The sequence below is a fragment of the Emys orbicularis genome, chromosome 14 (assembly GCF_028017835.1).
Source record: "Emys orbicularis isolate rEmyOrb1 chromosome 14, rEmyOrb1.hap1, whole genome shotgun sequence".
NCBI lineage: Eukaryota > Metazoa > Chordata > Testudines > Emydidae > Emys > Emys orbicularis.
Window position 1 is genome coordinate 36,083,493 of NC_088696.1, and position 13,764 is coordinate 36,097,256.

Below are 13,764 nucleotides of genomic sequence, written 5' to 3' on the forward strand. Positions count from 1 at the left end.
TCTGTCCTATGAAACATCATTGAAACGAGTGAAATCTCCATTGTGAACTAGACGGATATCCAAGTCATTTCACATAGGCCAAACCACCACCAGCTGACTGTCAATTAATCACAGTTAACTCACGATTAACTCAAAAAAATTAATCATGATTAAAAAATTAATAGCGATTAATTGCAGTTTTAATTCCACTGTTAAACAATAGAATACCAATTGAAATTTATTAAATATTTTTGGATAATTGTATATATTTTCAAATATACTGATTTCAATTACAACTCAGAATATAAAGTGTACAGTGCTCACTTTACATTATTTTTATTACAAATATTTACAGTAAAAATGATAAAATAAATAGTATTTCTCAACTCACCCCATACAAGTACAGTAGTGCAATCTCTTTTATTGTGAAAGTGCAACTTACAAATGTAGATTTTTTTTTGTTATATAACTGCACTCAAAAAACAAAAAAATGTAAAACTTTAGAGCCTACAAGTCCACTCAGTTCTACTTCTTCTTCAGACAATCACTAAGACAAACAGGTTTGTTTACATTTACAGGAGATAATGCTGCCTGCTTCTTATTTATAATGTCACCTGAAACTGAGAAACAGGTGTTCACATGGCACTTCTTTAGCTGGCATTGCAAGGTATTTATGTGCCAGATATGCTCAACATTCATATGCCCCTTCATGCTTCGGCCACCATTCCAAAGGACATGCTTCCATGCTGATGATGTTCATTAAAAAAAAGAATGCATTAATTAAATTTGTGACTGAACTCCTTGGGGGAGAATTGTATGACTCCTGCTCTCTTTTACCCGCATTTTACCATATATTTCGTGTTATAGCAGTCTCGGACGATGACCCAGCACCTGTTGTTCATTTTAACAATGCTTTCGCTGCAGATTTGACAAAATGCAAAGAACGTACCACTGTGAGATTTCTAAAGATAGCTACAGCACTCGACCCAAGGTTTAAGAATCTGAAGCGTCTTCCAAAATCTGAGAGGAACGAGGTGCGGTGCATGCTTTCAGAAGTCTTAGAAGAGCAACACGCCGATGCAGAAACTACAGAACCCGAACCACCAAAAAAGAAAATCTTCTGCTGGTGGCATCTGACTCAGATAATGAAAATGAATGTGTCGGTCTGCACTGCTTTGGATTGTTATTGAACAGAACCCATCACCAGCATGGCTGCATGTCCTCTGGAATGGTGGTTGAAGCATTAAGGGACATATGAATCTTTAGCACATTTGGCATGTAAATATCTTGCGATACTGGCTACAACAGTGCCATGCGAATGCCTGTTCCTACTTTCAGGTGACATAGGAAACAAGCGGGCAGCATTCTCATCTGCAAATGTAAACAAACTTGTTTGTGTGAGCGATTGGCTGAACAAGAAGGCAGACTGAGTGGACTTGTAGACACTAAAGTTTTACATTGTTTTATTTTTTTAATGCAGTTTTTTTGGTACATAATTCTACAATTGTAAGTTCAACTTTCATGATAGAGATTGCACTACACTACTTGTATTAGGTGAATTGAAAAATACTATTTTGTTTGTTTTTTACATATTTGTAATCAAAAATAAATATAAAGTGAGCACTGTACACTGTGTTGTAATTGAAATCAATATATTTAAAATGTAGAAAACTTCCAAAAATATTTAAATGGCATTTTATTATTGTTTAACAGCGCTATTAATTGTGATTAATTTTTTTAATCGCTTCACAGCCCTAGCTTATTTTTAACTCCCATGTGCAAGGTTTGTGTGTTGAGTTTTCTTAGCTTTTAAAATGGTCACCTAATTGCTAATTCGGAGGAACTGGGTTTATGTTTTTTGCCACATGGTGGCACTAAAGCCGTAGTCCATTTTGCAATTTTATTTTTGCAGTCAATATTGGTTAGCCTCCACCATAATGGAAAAAATAATTGGTTGTTCCTTTAAATTAGCAGATCATACCACATCATCCAAGTATTTAAAACTAAGTAGTCTCATTTTCTGTACCACTGTGAGGCTCATGTAATATTAAAATGCCAACCATTCTTAAGCTGTTATGTCAAACTTAATTACATGTATCCATCATGGCAATTCTTGACTTGAACACTCAGTATTTATTTTTAAATGCCATTTGTAAGAATTTATTTGGCATGCAGCTTTGGCTTTTCCAGTTCTCTTTTTTGCTTATTACAGTCCAGCAATAGATTTTCCTTAGCAGCTACATGACAACTTACACTCCTGTTCAGGTCTAGAATGGTAAAAAGTGTGAATTAAAAATTGCAACAGGTATTATGTAGACCCTCTCAGACAGCAAATGTACAATACTAATTCCAAAAAGCATAGTATGTTTAATCACCTACCCCTTAGTTTAGGCCCAAGTTTATCTCCCTTGTTTTTGTATGGTAAATCATTCCTCAAAAATGTTGAATCAGAAATTGAGGATCGTTATTACATTAAGTTCATACTAGGCTTGGGCTTTTCAAAGGGTCAAAGATTTCTCTCTCTCCTTGTTACAGAAGTTACTAGATACTCTTTCCACTTTGTGTTCATATTCCCTCACCCTGCATCAAACATCCACACAAAATACCCTCCACTGTAACTCCCACAGTGTGCAGGACTCACTTGCCCAGCTCATCATCACAAGACAGATCCTCCAAAGTTGTCAGGTTAGCAGAAGGTGCACATTTCTCACCTGTAGCATTTGGCTTTGGAGCGGAGCCCAGAGCTGGAGCGCGGGCCAGTAGGTTATCCAAAGCTAGAAGCTGGGACATAGACTGTTTGCTATTGTAGTTGTCCCCAGAAGAATTAGCTATCAGCTTCTGTCTTAGGGAGCAATACAGCCAAAACAGAATTTAGAATTAATCTGTAAGTTTAATACCCCAACTGGGGGTTTCTCCCAAAATGCTGCCTCTACTTACAATGTTTAGATGTGGAGGAGTAAGTACAGTAGTAACTTAAGGAAAAGTGAGACAGGGAAGAGACCTCCTAGCACAGGTTCATGATGGGGCAGGAAGCCAAGGGCAGTTTTCAAACCTGGGTGCCTAAAATTAAATTCCTAAATAGAAGTGACTTGAGATTCTAAGCAGCTGCAGTTCCTATGGACTTTTGTGAGTGCTCTACACCTCCAAAAATAAAACCAATTCATTTATTCAGGAGCCTAGCTTTAGGCATCAAGTCTGTAGTCAGTTTTTGTTTGTTTTTTTAAATAAAGTTCTTACACAATGGAGTCCCCGTATCTCTTCCCTCCAACATTTCAGCACAATATATTTTAAGGCAGTTTTGTTTAAATTGTCTTATTTGTTTCTAGTGTAGCTCAGACAGTGTAAATTAGCCATTAGTCCATACTATGGATGGATATGGTACCATTAAAATAATACATGTCCAGTGATTTCCTAGTGTACCCTTTTCCCCAATTTTTAGAAGATACCTTTAAAAAAATAATCTGACACACCCAAATAGAGAAATCCTAGTTGTTTGGATATGTTTAATACTGGCAGTAGATTGAGGTAAACTGAGAAAACGAGATCCCCGAGTCTCAACGATCCTTTCTAAGAAGAAACAGGTATACAGTTAAACTATAAGAGCTCTGTTCAGTAAGGAGACAGCTCCCAGGGATTGGGCAGATAAATATTTCAATGCAGTTACCAATCTAAATTCAGTTCTACAGCCCTGCCCCCATGACCGATCAGAAAAGTGCTCTTTTAAGGCTCTTTAGGGTATTTTCATATTTTACCTGGATCCCATTAGTTAATATAGGACAGTCCCATGAAAGGTTTTCTGACTGAAATCAGTTGTGTTCTAGATAACTCCATTGAGATCACCAGTAATGAGCAGTCAAGTTCCCACACCAGTCAAGGTCAGTTTCACTTATAGCAATGGCCCACCTTGCCACTTAGCATTTCCATTCTAATCATAAGGCAGATTACTGGGCTACTGTTTTTTAAGTCACTCATACCTTGACTTTGAGTACTATTTTTTCTTAAAGGTTTCAGACTCTCATCAGGATAGTTCCCCCACATGCTCTCTGCTCAGGAAAGCACAAGCTTGAATGCTCAGTTAACATACTAGGTCCGCCCTGAAATGTTTCTCCCCTCCCCCCTCCATTATCTAGACCTACTGTTGCCTTCAACCCGTACCTGGAAGAAAGCATTAGCTTTAATTTCTTACCCACCTTCAGTAAGATATTCCAAATTGCTATTATATAAGAAATAGACAAACAATCCAATTTAGTTTGTTTAATGTTGTACAAAAAAAACTGGTGACTATTACAATGAAAAGTGATTAAAACACTGAATCACATTCGCCATCCCACTATCTAAACAGTTGAGATTCACTTTGCTATTCAGACAATAGAAAGTTTAGCGGTTTTCAGGAAAAAAAAAAGAGACATAAAAAAAAATTCTTGCGTCACATGTATTCTTCCCTCTACATCTTAAAGCTGTGCTCACAGAGACGGCTTCTTCTATCACACTCTTCAAGTATATGGGAATTCAGTTGTAAATAAAATTGAATCTAAAATAAAAAAAAATTGCACCATGCAAGAGATTTATTTTCATCATTTATATGTAGAAAGTGATTAAATGAGTTGTGTGCGCAATATTTTATTTCTGAGCTAAACAAACACGCACCTGACAGAAAGCAAAGATGAGATTTCCAGTCAACAAGTAAACTTCAACCAGTAATTGTCTACACCAGGTAAACACTAACCTCAGCTTTACACACAAGTATACTAAGGGATCCAATCCTACAGAACTAATTTTTCTTGAACCTTCAAAATAGCTTCTCTGGCAGAGAAAAGCCAATGTGAGTTTTGTTTTTGTACTGTGTCAAGTATGTATTGATCTCAATTTTCAGATGTCCTTGCTTTTAACTGCTTAGGATCCAGGTTTAGAGATTTGAGACTTCATCTCTGGTTAAGCTATTGAAAGAGTAGTAATTAACAGTAATACAACCTGTGCCTGCTTAAAGATCAGCATTTTGTTAGTTTTTTGGAAGAGACTTCCTTTGTAGTCTTTATATAGGAAAATTACACCAGCAGTTGCAAAGGCTGACAGCAGATAAATTGGGAGATAAAAATAAAGAGTAAGAATGGTACAAGCCTTTTAGGATGCTACCAGTTCTGACATCTCAGAGATTTTTCCATGCAAGCAGGTGGATGTGACTGGTAAAGAATAGAACCTCTTTCACTGACAGTTGACAAATTAACCTGTGGGTTGCATGGCAAGTTACTTGAGTAGATGCTCAGCGACACCACAGGCGACACAAAGAGTAAGATCACTGAGCTCTCAAGCCTGATGAGGTACAAACTATTTTCAGTAAAGGAGAAGGCTAAGGAATGCACATTTCTTATCTGAATGGCAGTGATGCACCTCAAATATATTATAAAAAACGCTGAGAAATTTATTAGTCAGCACAGTAGTTGCTTATACTGTGAATCTGCTGCATACTATACCTGCTCAAAAGCTGAGGAAGGCTGGAAATGATAGGTCCATATCCTGGGGCATTGTCATAGAGCTCAAACAACGGTGCAGCTACCAGCTTGTAATTTTTTGGGACCGCAAACAAAGCTAAAAATGAATCCAAGATTGAAACAACTTTTCCATTGTTAATACTAACAATTTCGAACTAAGGTTTCACTTAGGGTCCCTCCCCCCTTTAAATACAAAATCACTTCACTGTCATCCAAAACGACAGTGTTCCAATGGGCTTATTTTATACAATTAGAAGTGGAGCTCTTATGCCGAGACTTTGTACATATGCACGCCTATCCCACCTATTATCCTGGCAAAGGATCCCAGTTTATGAGGACTCCAAATCAGGATGGATTAAAAAAAAAAAAAAAAAAATTGGATATTTTTATTAAAATGATATATAAATATCCTATTTACAATTAAATTTGAAAGTGGAAGATTGAAAGCTTCTCTCTTTCACCCACAGATATTGGTCCAATAAAAGATATTACCTCACCCACTTTGTCAACCTATGTTAAGGCCTAAAATCTTCTTATAATCTATTAAAATAATTTCAATTAAATACAAAAAAAAATAAACAGTACATGCTTGCTGCCAAGTTTTAAAGAATACTGACTAGTCATTTTCTTTGACTATATTTTAATTATTTTGCATTCGGGGCATGAGATCCTTTATTTCTCTCACCCCATTCACTTTAGCAGAACACTTATTAAACTTTGTTTATGGGCCTTGCTTTACAGATGACAAGCTTGTTTCCATTAAAATCAGTTTAACACCACATTTGTTTTCAATATGAAATGTGAAACTGTTGTCTCAGTAGTTGCACACAAAAAAATAGAACACTGATTAGAATCTCTGCTACAAATGCTTACCCTTTTCCTGCAGCTGAACCAAGAAGAGCTTTTTGTGCTCTTTAGGTTTTGTAATATGAGCTGGAATATAGGGATACTGAGGGAGAAAAAAAAAAAAAGATTAATTAGTTTGTACATGTCATAACTATAAAGGGAAGGGTAACAGCCCTCCTGTGTACAGTACTATAAAATCCCTCCTGGCCAGAGACTCCAAAATCCTTTTACCTGTAAAGGGTTAAGAAGCTCAGGTAACCTGGCTGACACCTGACCCAAAGGACCAATAAGGGGACAAGATACTTTAAAATGGGGGGGGGGGGGGCCTTTTGTTTGTGCTCTTTGTTTTGGGGGTTGTTCGCTCTTGGGACTGAGAAACCAGACATCAATCCAGGTTCTCCACATCTTTCTGAACAAGTCTCTCATATTTCAAACTTGTAAGTAAACAGCCAGGCAAGGTGTGTTAGTTTATCTTTGTTTTCTCAACTTGTAAATGTACCTTTTACTAGAGTGTTTATCTCTGTTTGCTGTACTTTGAACCTAAGGCTAGAGGGGGGTCCTCTGAGCTCTTTAAGTTTGATTACCCTGTAAAGTTATTTTCCATCCTGATTTTACAGAGATGATTTTTACCTTTTTCTTTAATTAAAAGCCTTCTTTTTAAGAACCTGATTGATTTTTCCTTGTTTTTAGATCAAAGGGGGTTGGATCTTGATCCACCAGGAGTTGGTGGGAGGAAGGAGGGGGGATGGTTAATTTCTCCTTGTTTTAAGATCCAAGGGGTTTGGATCTGTATTCACCAGGGAATTGGTGAAAAGTTTCTCAAGGCTTCCCAGGGAAGGGAATTAGCTTTGGGAATGGTGGCAGCGGACCAGATCTAAGCTGGTAGTTAAGCTTAGAAGTTTTCATGCAGGCCCCCACATTTGTACCCTAAAGTTCAGAGTGGGGAAGCAGCCTTGACATGGTGGCAGAGCGGTGGGATCATTTTAAACCAAAAGCCAGTAAGATTTATTTTCCCCCCTCCTTTCTAGCTGCTGGAAAGCAGAGCTGAAGGTAGATGCATATCTTATCTCTCCTTGCCTGAAGGCAGAGGTGTTAAGTTTCTTTTAAACAAGGGTCTTTGTTAAGAGAAGGGTTCAATCAATGAGCAAACAGAGATAAACACTCTAGTAAATGTACCTTTTCCAAGTTGAGAAAACAAAGATAAACTAACACACCTCGCCTGGCTGTTTACTTACAAGTTTGAAATATGCGAGACTTGTTCAGAAAGATGTGGAGAACCTGGATTGATGTCTGGTCCCTCTCAGTCCCAAGAGCGAACAACCCCCAAAACGAAGAGCACAAACAAAAGCCTCCCCCCTCCCCCCCAAGATTTGAAAGTATCTTGTCCCCTTATTGGTCCTTTGGGTCAGGTGTCAGCCAGGTTACCTGAGCTTCTTAACCCTTTACAGGTAAAAGGATTTTGGAGTCTCTGGCCAGGAGGGATTTTATAGTATTGTACACAGGAGAGCTGTTACCCTTCCCTTTATAGTTATGACAGTACAGCACTCTGAAAGTACACAGTGATCTGTAAGTGCTTCTTAAAGAATCGGGAATGAGTCACAGAGAAGGACATCACCACATGATGAAAAGAAACTACATCTGATACACCTTTATTCACTTTTAAAAAAAACTATATTATAAAACATTAAGAAAGACATTAAGCCCCCACAGTTCAATTTTCAGAGTCTAGAAAGTGTTGGCAGTCTCAAAATGAGATTACCACATTGAACTAGGAAACAGGTAAGAACAATCAAGGACAGCAAGAGAAATTGAACCACATTGCCAAGCACGTTATCATCACTAAACAATTAAGCTCCCTTTAAACTTTTATTTTTATCTTCTTTACAGGATAGATGTACTAATTACACCACACTCTGAAAAACTAAAGGCCCAGCTGTAGTTTGAGTCTCTAGTGCAGCCAGCAAAAGGAACAAATCTTCAAGCAAACAAAAAAAACCAACAAAGGAAACCTGACATGCCATGGCTGCCCAAAAAAGTTGATTAGTAAATGGACTCAGTTTTTTGCAGAAACACACCTTGCTAATTATTTTTAATCATCAAAATTTATGCAGGCATGGACACTCACCTGTGGAGGTTCAAAGTTTGGTCTCCACCAGTTACCAATGCAGTCATCAATCACCCAGTCTTGCTGAACTCCATCCTGACGTCCCAGTATCTGTCAAAATCCAGTTGCAGTCAGAAAACCTGTACATGCTCCATTGCTAGTACTCTTAGGAACCAGATACTGGAAGCATTAAGGGATGCTGTAATAAGGGTTTAATGCAATTCAGAGCCAAGCTAAAGTAGTCTTATATTAGAGTTAGAATACGTATGTACGAACCGATGTACTGATGTAAGTCGTCCTCATGTTCCAGACAAGGTATAAAACTAGGCTTAACTACATCTCTCAGGGTGGTATTTTGCACACCCCTGAGAGAGGCAGCTATGCTGATGTAACTTTTCAGTGTAGATCAGCCTTTAGAAACATTTTTTGAAAATATGGTTCACAAATGCAATTGAGTGTAATTGACCCCAAGAGCTAGAATATAAAGCCATTTAAATCAGAACTCACAGGAGTTGTCTAAGTAATGGATTGTCCCTGGTGTATAAATTAAGCACCTAGTTCAGGATAGCAGAGGACAATTGAATTGGATGCAGAGTTATCCACAATGAGTCCCTTATCATTGACTGGGTCTGTCTATCATCACCACCGTATCTGAGCACCATAATCTGATTTATTCTCACAATACCCCTGTGAGGTAGAGAAGTGTTAATCCCATTTTACATATAGGAAACTGAGGCACAGAGAGGCTAAGGGGAGACTTGTCTAAGGTTGTGCCAGGTCACATAGGAAAGTCTGTGGTGAACAGGGAATTGAACCCTGGTCCCTCAAGTCCTAGGCTAGTGCTCTAACCACTGGACAACTCTGCTTCTCTCTGGCAGAGGCAGATTGCAGTTTTCTGAGGCCCCGGGCCAGGAGCAAGTGGAGGCCCCCTGCTCCGCCCGCCCAGCTTTTGCCAGGGACGGGGCTTGCCCCGCTCCGCTCGCCACTCAAGCCAGGGACGGGGTTGCAGGACAGGGGCCTGCCCCGCTCCGGTCGCCACTCCTGCCAGGGACGGGGTCACAGCACAGGGGCTTGCCCCACTCCCCAGCGGGAGCGCCGAATGGTTAGAGTGAGGCAAGCCCCCGCGCCTGGACCTGTTCCCACAGGAGCACCAGGCGGGCAGAGCAGGTCGCCCATTTTTCCAGGACCCCCAATTGGCCGGGGCCCCTGGGCACGGGCCCTGTTCGCTCAGTGGCTAATCCACCACTGCTCTCTGCCACTATCATAATACAAATATACAAATGAAGTAGTAGATCATACTATATGAACTACCAGAAAGAAGTTAGTTGGGAATCACTGAAGCACTCAAAAGGCTAGGAATGGCAAAAAGGCTATTTATAATGTTTTGTCCAAAAACGTTCAAGAACAATTCAACGTTCAATTGCATTGGAGATAACTGTAACAACAAAAGAAAAATGAAGAAAATATACCTCTGTCATTAAACGTTTGAGACCTTCTACCTCATCTTCTCCTGGATTGAGTTCACCACCTGGTCTGTGAAAAATTAATGATGAGAGCTAATGTTATATCTTTTATTTTATTTATAAATATATTCACAGGTAAGTTTAAGGGAGTCTCAGTTCTTCAGTTTTAGGGATTTACAAACTCACTTTCAAGCTCTTGACAGAGGAAATAGAAAAAAGAGTCTGAACTTTCAAATTTCACCTTGCTGGATTTATTACAACTTCAAAACTAAATAGGGTAGCATGCATGGTCACTATGATTTTTTGAGGCGATCACCTCCAATTTATTTTTTTCATTGCTACAATGACTTATTTTCAGTAAGACGTGATAAACAATAATGTGTACTGCTCCTACAAGGACTTTTGAAAAGGACACGGTTTAGCTACAAAATTTAACAGAAAGGGCCTAATGATTTTAGAAAAATGCAAAAAAAGGAAACGGGTAGGTTTGGCTGTAGGAATTGTGCCTTCATTTGTTTTAACCCCAAAAAAAACACTTGTAGGAGTGCACAAAAACTAGAAGGTAACCCATTGTGGGGAGATAATCCTGCACTAGTCTGGTGGTCCGGATAACCCAACAGGTATTTTCCACCTCTAATTCAGAATTTTGTGAAATTTACAAGAATTAGTCTACTTTCTCTTTCCATATCAAGAAAAGCATAGCAAGGAAACAGGATGATCTATAAGCAGCTAGATTTTTAAAATTCAGCCTCAATGATTTAACATGTTAAGTGAGTGTGTTTATACATGATTTCCCTTCATCATGTCCCTTCATTCAGGGGCAATAATAATTACTGGTGATGAATTCTAAGAACATCGCCTGTTGATAATGTGTACTACAGTGAAGACTAAAAGTCAGCACACTTAATAGCACATCATCAACTTTCTGCAGGAAAGAGATGATTCAGAATGTTTCCCCATATAAACATTTGCAACAGCTAGATCTCACACTTCAATCCATGCTCAATTAGTACAGCTGAGCAGCCTGCACACTTGCTGTATGACTAATCTGTTATTTGGTAATGCTTTGTGATTCTACTAAATGTTACTGCCATGTCAAGTTCCAACAATATACACTTACAGTTTGAAGAACGTTGTACCTAGCTGCAATAGTAACACATGGGGCAGCCTATGCTCGTGTACAATCAGAACACCCTCTACAGTCCGCCTCATTCCAATCTTGTCAAATTCTTCCCTCATGCGCTGAAACCGGGCTGCCACTGAACTGTCCTTCTCATAAAGGGGTTCCTTTGTGCCAAATGTATAATTTGTAAGTGGATACCTAGGAGGGGAAAAAAACAAAACAAAAAAAAACACATATTACTATATCATGAAGACTAATCCAGATCTCACATGCACAAGTGCATAGTACTTAACTTGAGGGTCAGCTACTGTAGTTGCACAGTTAGCAATCACGGATTTCAAAATATTTATGATGAAATAGTCTCATTAAATTATTTGGGCTCCACTTATGTGAGAGACTGTAGACTGTCCCTCTCCCACCCAAAGAGTTAACTGCTGGGTCACACTCAGTAGCTGGTCCAGGGTTTGAAGCTTTCTGCAAATGGCAGTAAGAGACTCAAGTAAAGAGCCCATACCTCTGTGACCAACTGGATCTCAGCACCTGCCTGAGTTAGGAGAGATTTTAAACTTGTGGTTTAAAAATCTGTTTAACAGACTTTTGAACACTCATTCTAATAACAGGGAATAGGTTTGTTAATAAGCAGGGGATGTTCCATTATATTTTGATGATTTGTACTTGATTTTATTGATCTGTGGTATGCAGGTGCTTTGATGAAATATGCCAATATACATTTCTAAATAAGTCTCATTTCAATGTGATGACTATTAATGTAATTATAAACATTCAACTTGAAATCTGTCTTTTTTAGGTTCTTCTTTTCTACAACCTTAATCTTAGAGACAGCTTCCCAAATTCAGTGCTACTTTGGAATTCCCTCCACCCCTGCCCCCCCCGCACAGAAACCACAAAGGCTAGCACTCTGAATACCATAGCTTGCTCTCATGCATACTGCTATTCTATAAGCAGCTCTAGTTTTAGAAGCTCTTAATGAACATCCTCTCAAATCCAGGTCCCTTGTTTCTGATCACTGGTGTCTTTATTACCCGCATTACCATTTTCTTGCATTTTCTCCTCTTTATCTGTAGCTTTAGGATTTCATCACTACTTTCTTCTTACACTTAATTTATTCCAAAAATCTTAAATTCCAATTCAGTCTCTAAAATAAGGTTATATTTACCAGACAGCAATGCTGTTCACTTTATAAATGTGTCATTCTTTAACCTGGGTCCAAAAAAAATTCCACCTGTACTGATAACACAAATTCCAAAGAATTATAGCTTCCTGCTGATATTTTTTTTCCTCCAGAAGGAAACCCTGAACATTAACATTTTCACTTTTTAAAATGAGTCTTATCCCTTTGGGCTGTGAGGATAAACTCGACTATATAAAAAGTGATGCATGACTGTCTTTTTGAGTTTGTAATTGTTAACTGTTGAGTATTGACTATTACATTTGTTATTTGCTGTTACTGCAACTTCACAAATCTACCTATCAAAGAAGAAAGTACCAGAATGTGCTGTCCATTGTAAAGCAAAGCTTGCTTCAGAATATGGCCCACTAAGGCAGTTACATAAAGAAAATATTTTTATTGCACATTAGCACTTGCATCTTTGATACTCAGTGTAAACCATGTTGCATCCTGCAGCTCCCAGTAGTCCAAATATTAAATATTTTTACTGTACAGTCAGCAAACACGAAACAGTGAATACACGTGGGGTACAAACTTCTATGTCCCATATTCAAGCTCGGATACTACAGTGGTAGATGCAGCACAAAAACCTTAAGTAGAACAGATGTGCAGGGCTCCGAAAGTAACGTGCTCTTCAATTTCACTAGATAGCAGCACTATAGCTACACCTCCAGCTACTCAGAGGTGGATGGTCCAAACGCCTCTATTCACAGACTGAAGGTCTCTTCCAGACCAAGAGATCTTCCCAGTTACTCGGAGTTCAGTCCTCCCCAGCGTGAGCGGATAGGGTTAGGAGGGACCTACTTCCTGCGGGCCGGGGGGTCCCCCCAGGGGGAGGTGGGGCTGAGGTATAAGCAGGGGGATGGGGAGGAAGAGTTGATGCCTTTCTCCAGCGTCTGCAGCTCCCGGGGACTGAGGGGATTTTCTCCCGGGGGAGATCTACGGGGCGGGTCTCTCACAGAGAGAGAAGGGGTGTCTCCCCCAGGGAGGAAGGGGGGGGGTCTTGCCCCCGGGGGCCAGGCACTCACAGGCGGACGGCCTGGTCCCACAGGGGCCGGGGAATGGGGCGCGGGGGCCGCCCGCGGGGCCGGGCACTCACAGGTTGATGGTCCGCTCCAGCGTGAGCGGCTTGGTCTGCTGGATGTATTTGTTCCCGAACTGGTTCACCCCGCGGGGCCAGCCGGTCTGCGAGCGGTTGGGCGGCACCACGGACATGGTAGCGCGGCGGGCGGGCGGGGGGGGCTGGGTCACTGCTGCTCAGCGGCGGGAGCAGCTTCCACCATTAACATCCCCGCCAGGCCTCACACACCGCCAATGGCTGCGCCGGAACCGCCTGCCCGCGCGCCGGAAAGGGGAACCATAGAGACTGAAGCACAGAGCGCCTGGACCATAGAGAGCGGCAACGGTTCGTCTTCCGCCGCCCGTCCTTCTAGCCGCTAAACCCATTCCCAACGCAGGACCCCTACGCGTCCCTATTGGCTGCTGTAGCCTTGCCCTGCCCCATCCCCAGGCCTATCAGAGCTTTGCTCTGCCCTTCCCGGCTCATGCCGATTGGCTCCGGTGACTGCGCG

The 13,764-nt window shown here is 40.4% G+C and overlaps 1 protein-coding gene across 1 annotated transcript; it reads right to left on the bottom strand.

Moving 5' to 3' along the window:
• Window positions 1–4,219: 4,219 nt before the first annotated feature.
• NUDT21 (nudix hydrolase 21) lies at window positions 4,220–13,548 on the bottom strand. Its single transcript, XM_065416863.1, has 7 exons — window positions 13,293–13,548; window positions 11,002–11,202; window positions 9,888–9,951; window positions 8,440–8,529; window positions 6,342–6,417; window positions 5,451–5,565; window positions 4,220–4,510 (listed from the first exon to the last, which is right to left on the bottom strand). Exons 1-7 carry the CDS (start codon window positions 13,406–13,408, stop codon window positions 4,489–4,491), a joined length of 684 nt encoding a protein of 227 aa, XP_065272935.1. The 5' UTR covers window positions 13,409–13,548; the 3' UTR covers window positions 4,220–4,488.
• Window positions 13,549–13,764: the final 216 nt, after the last annotated feature.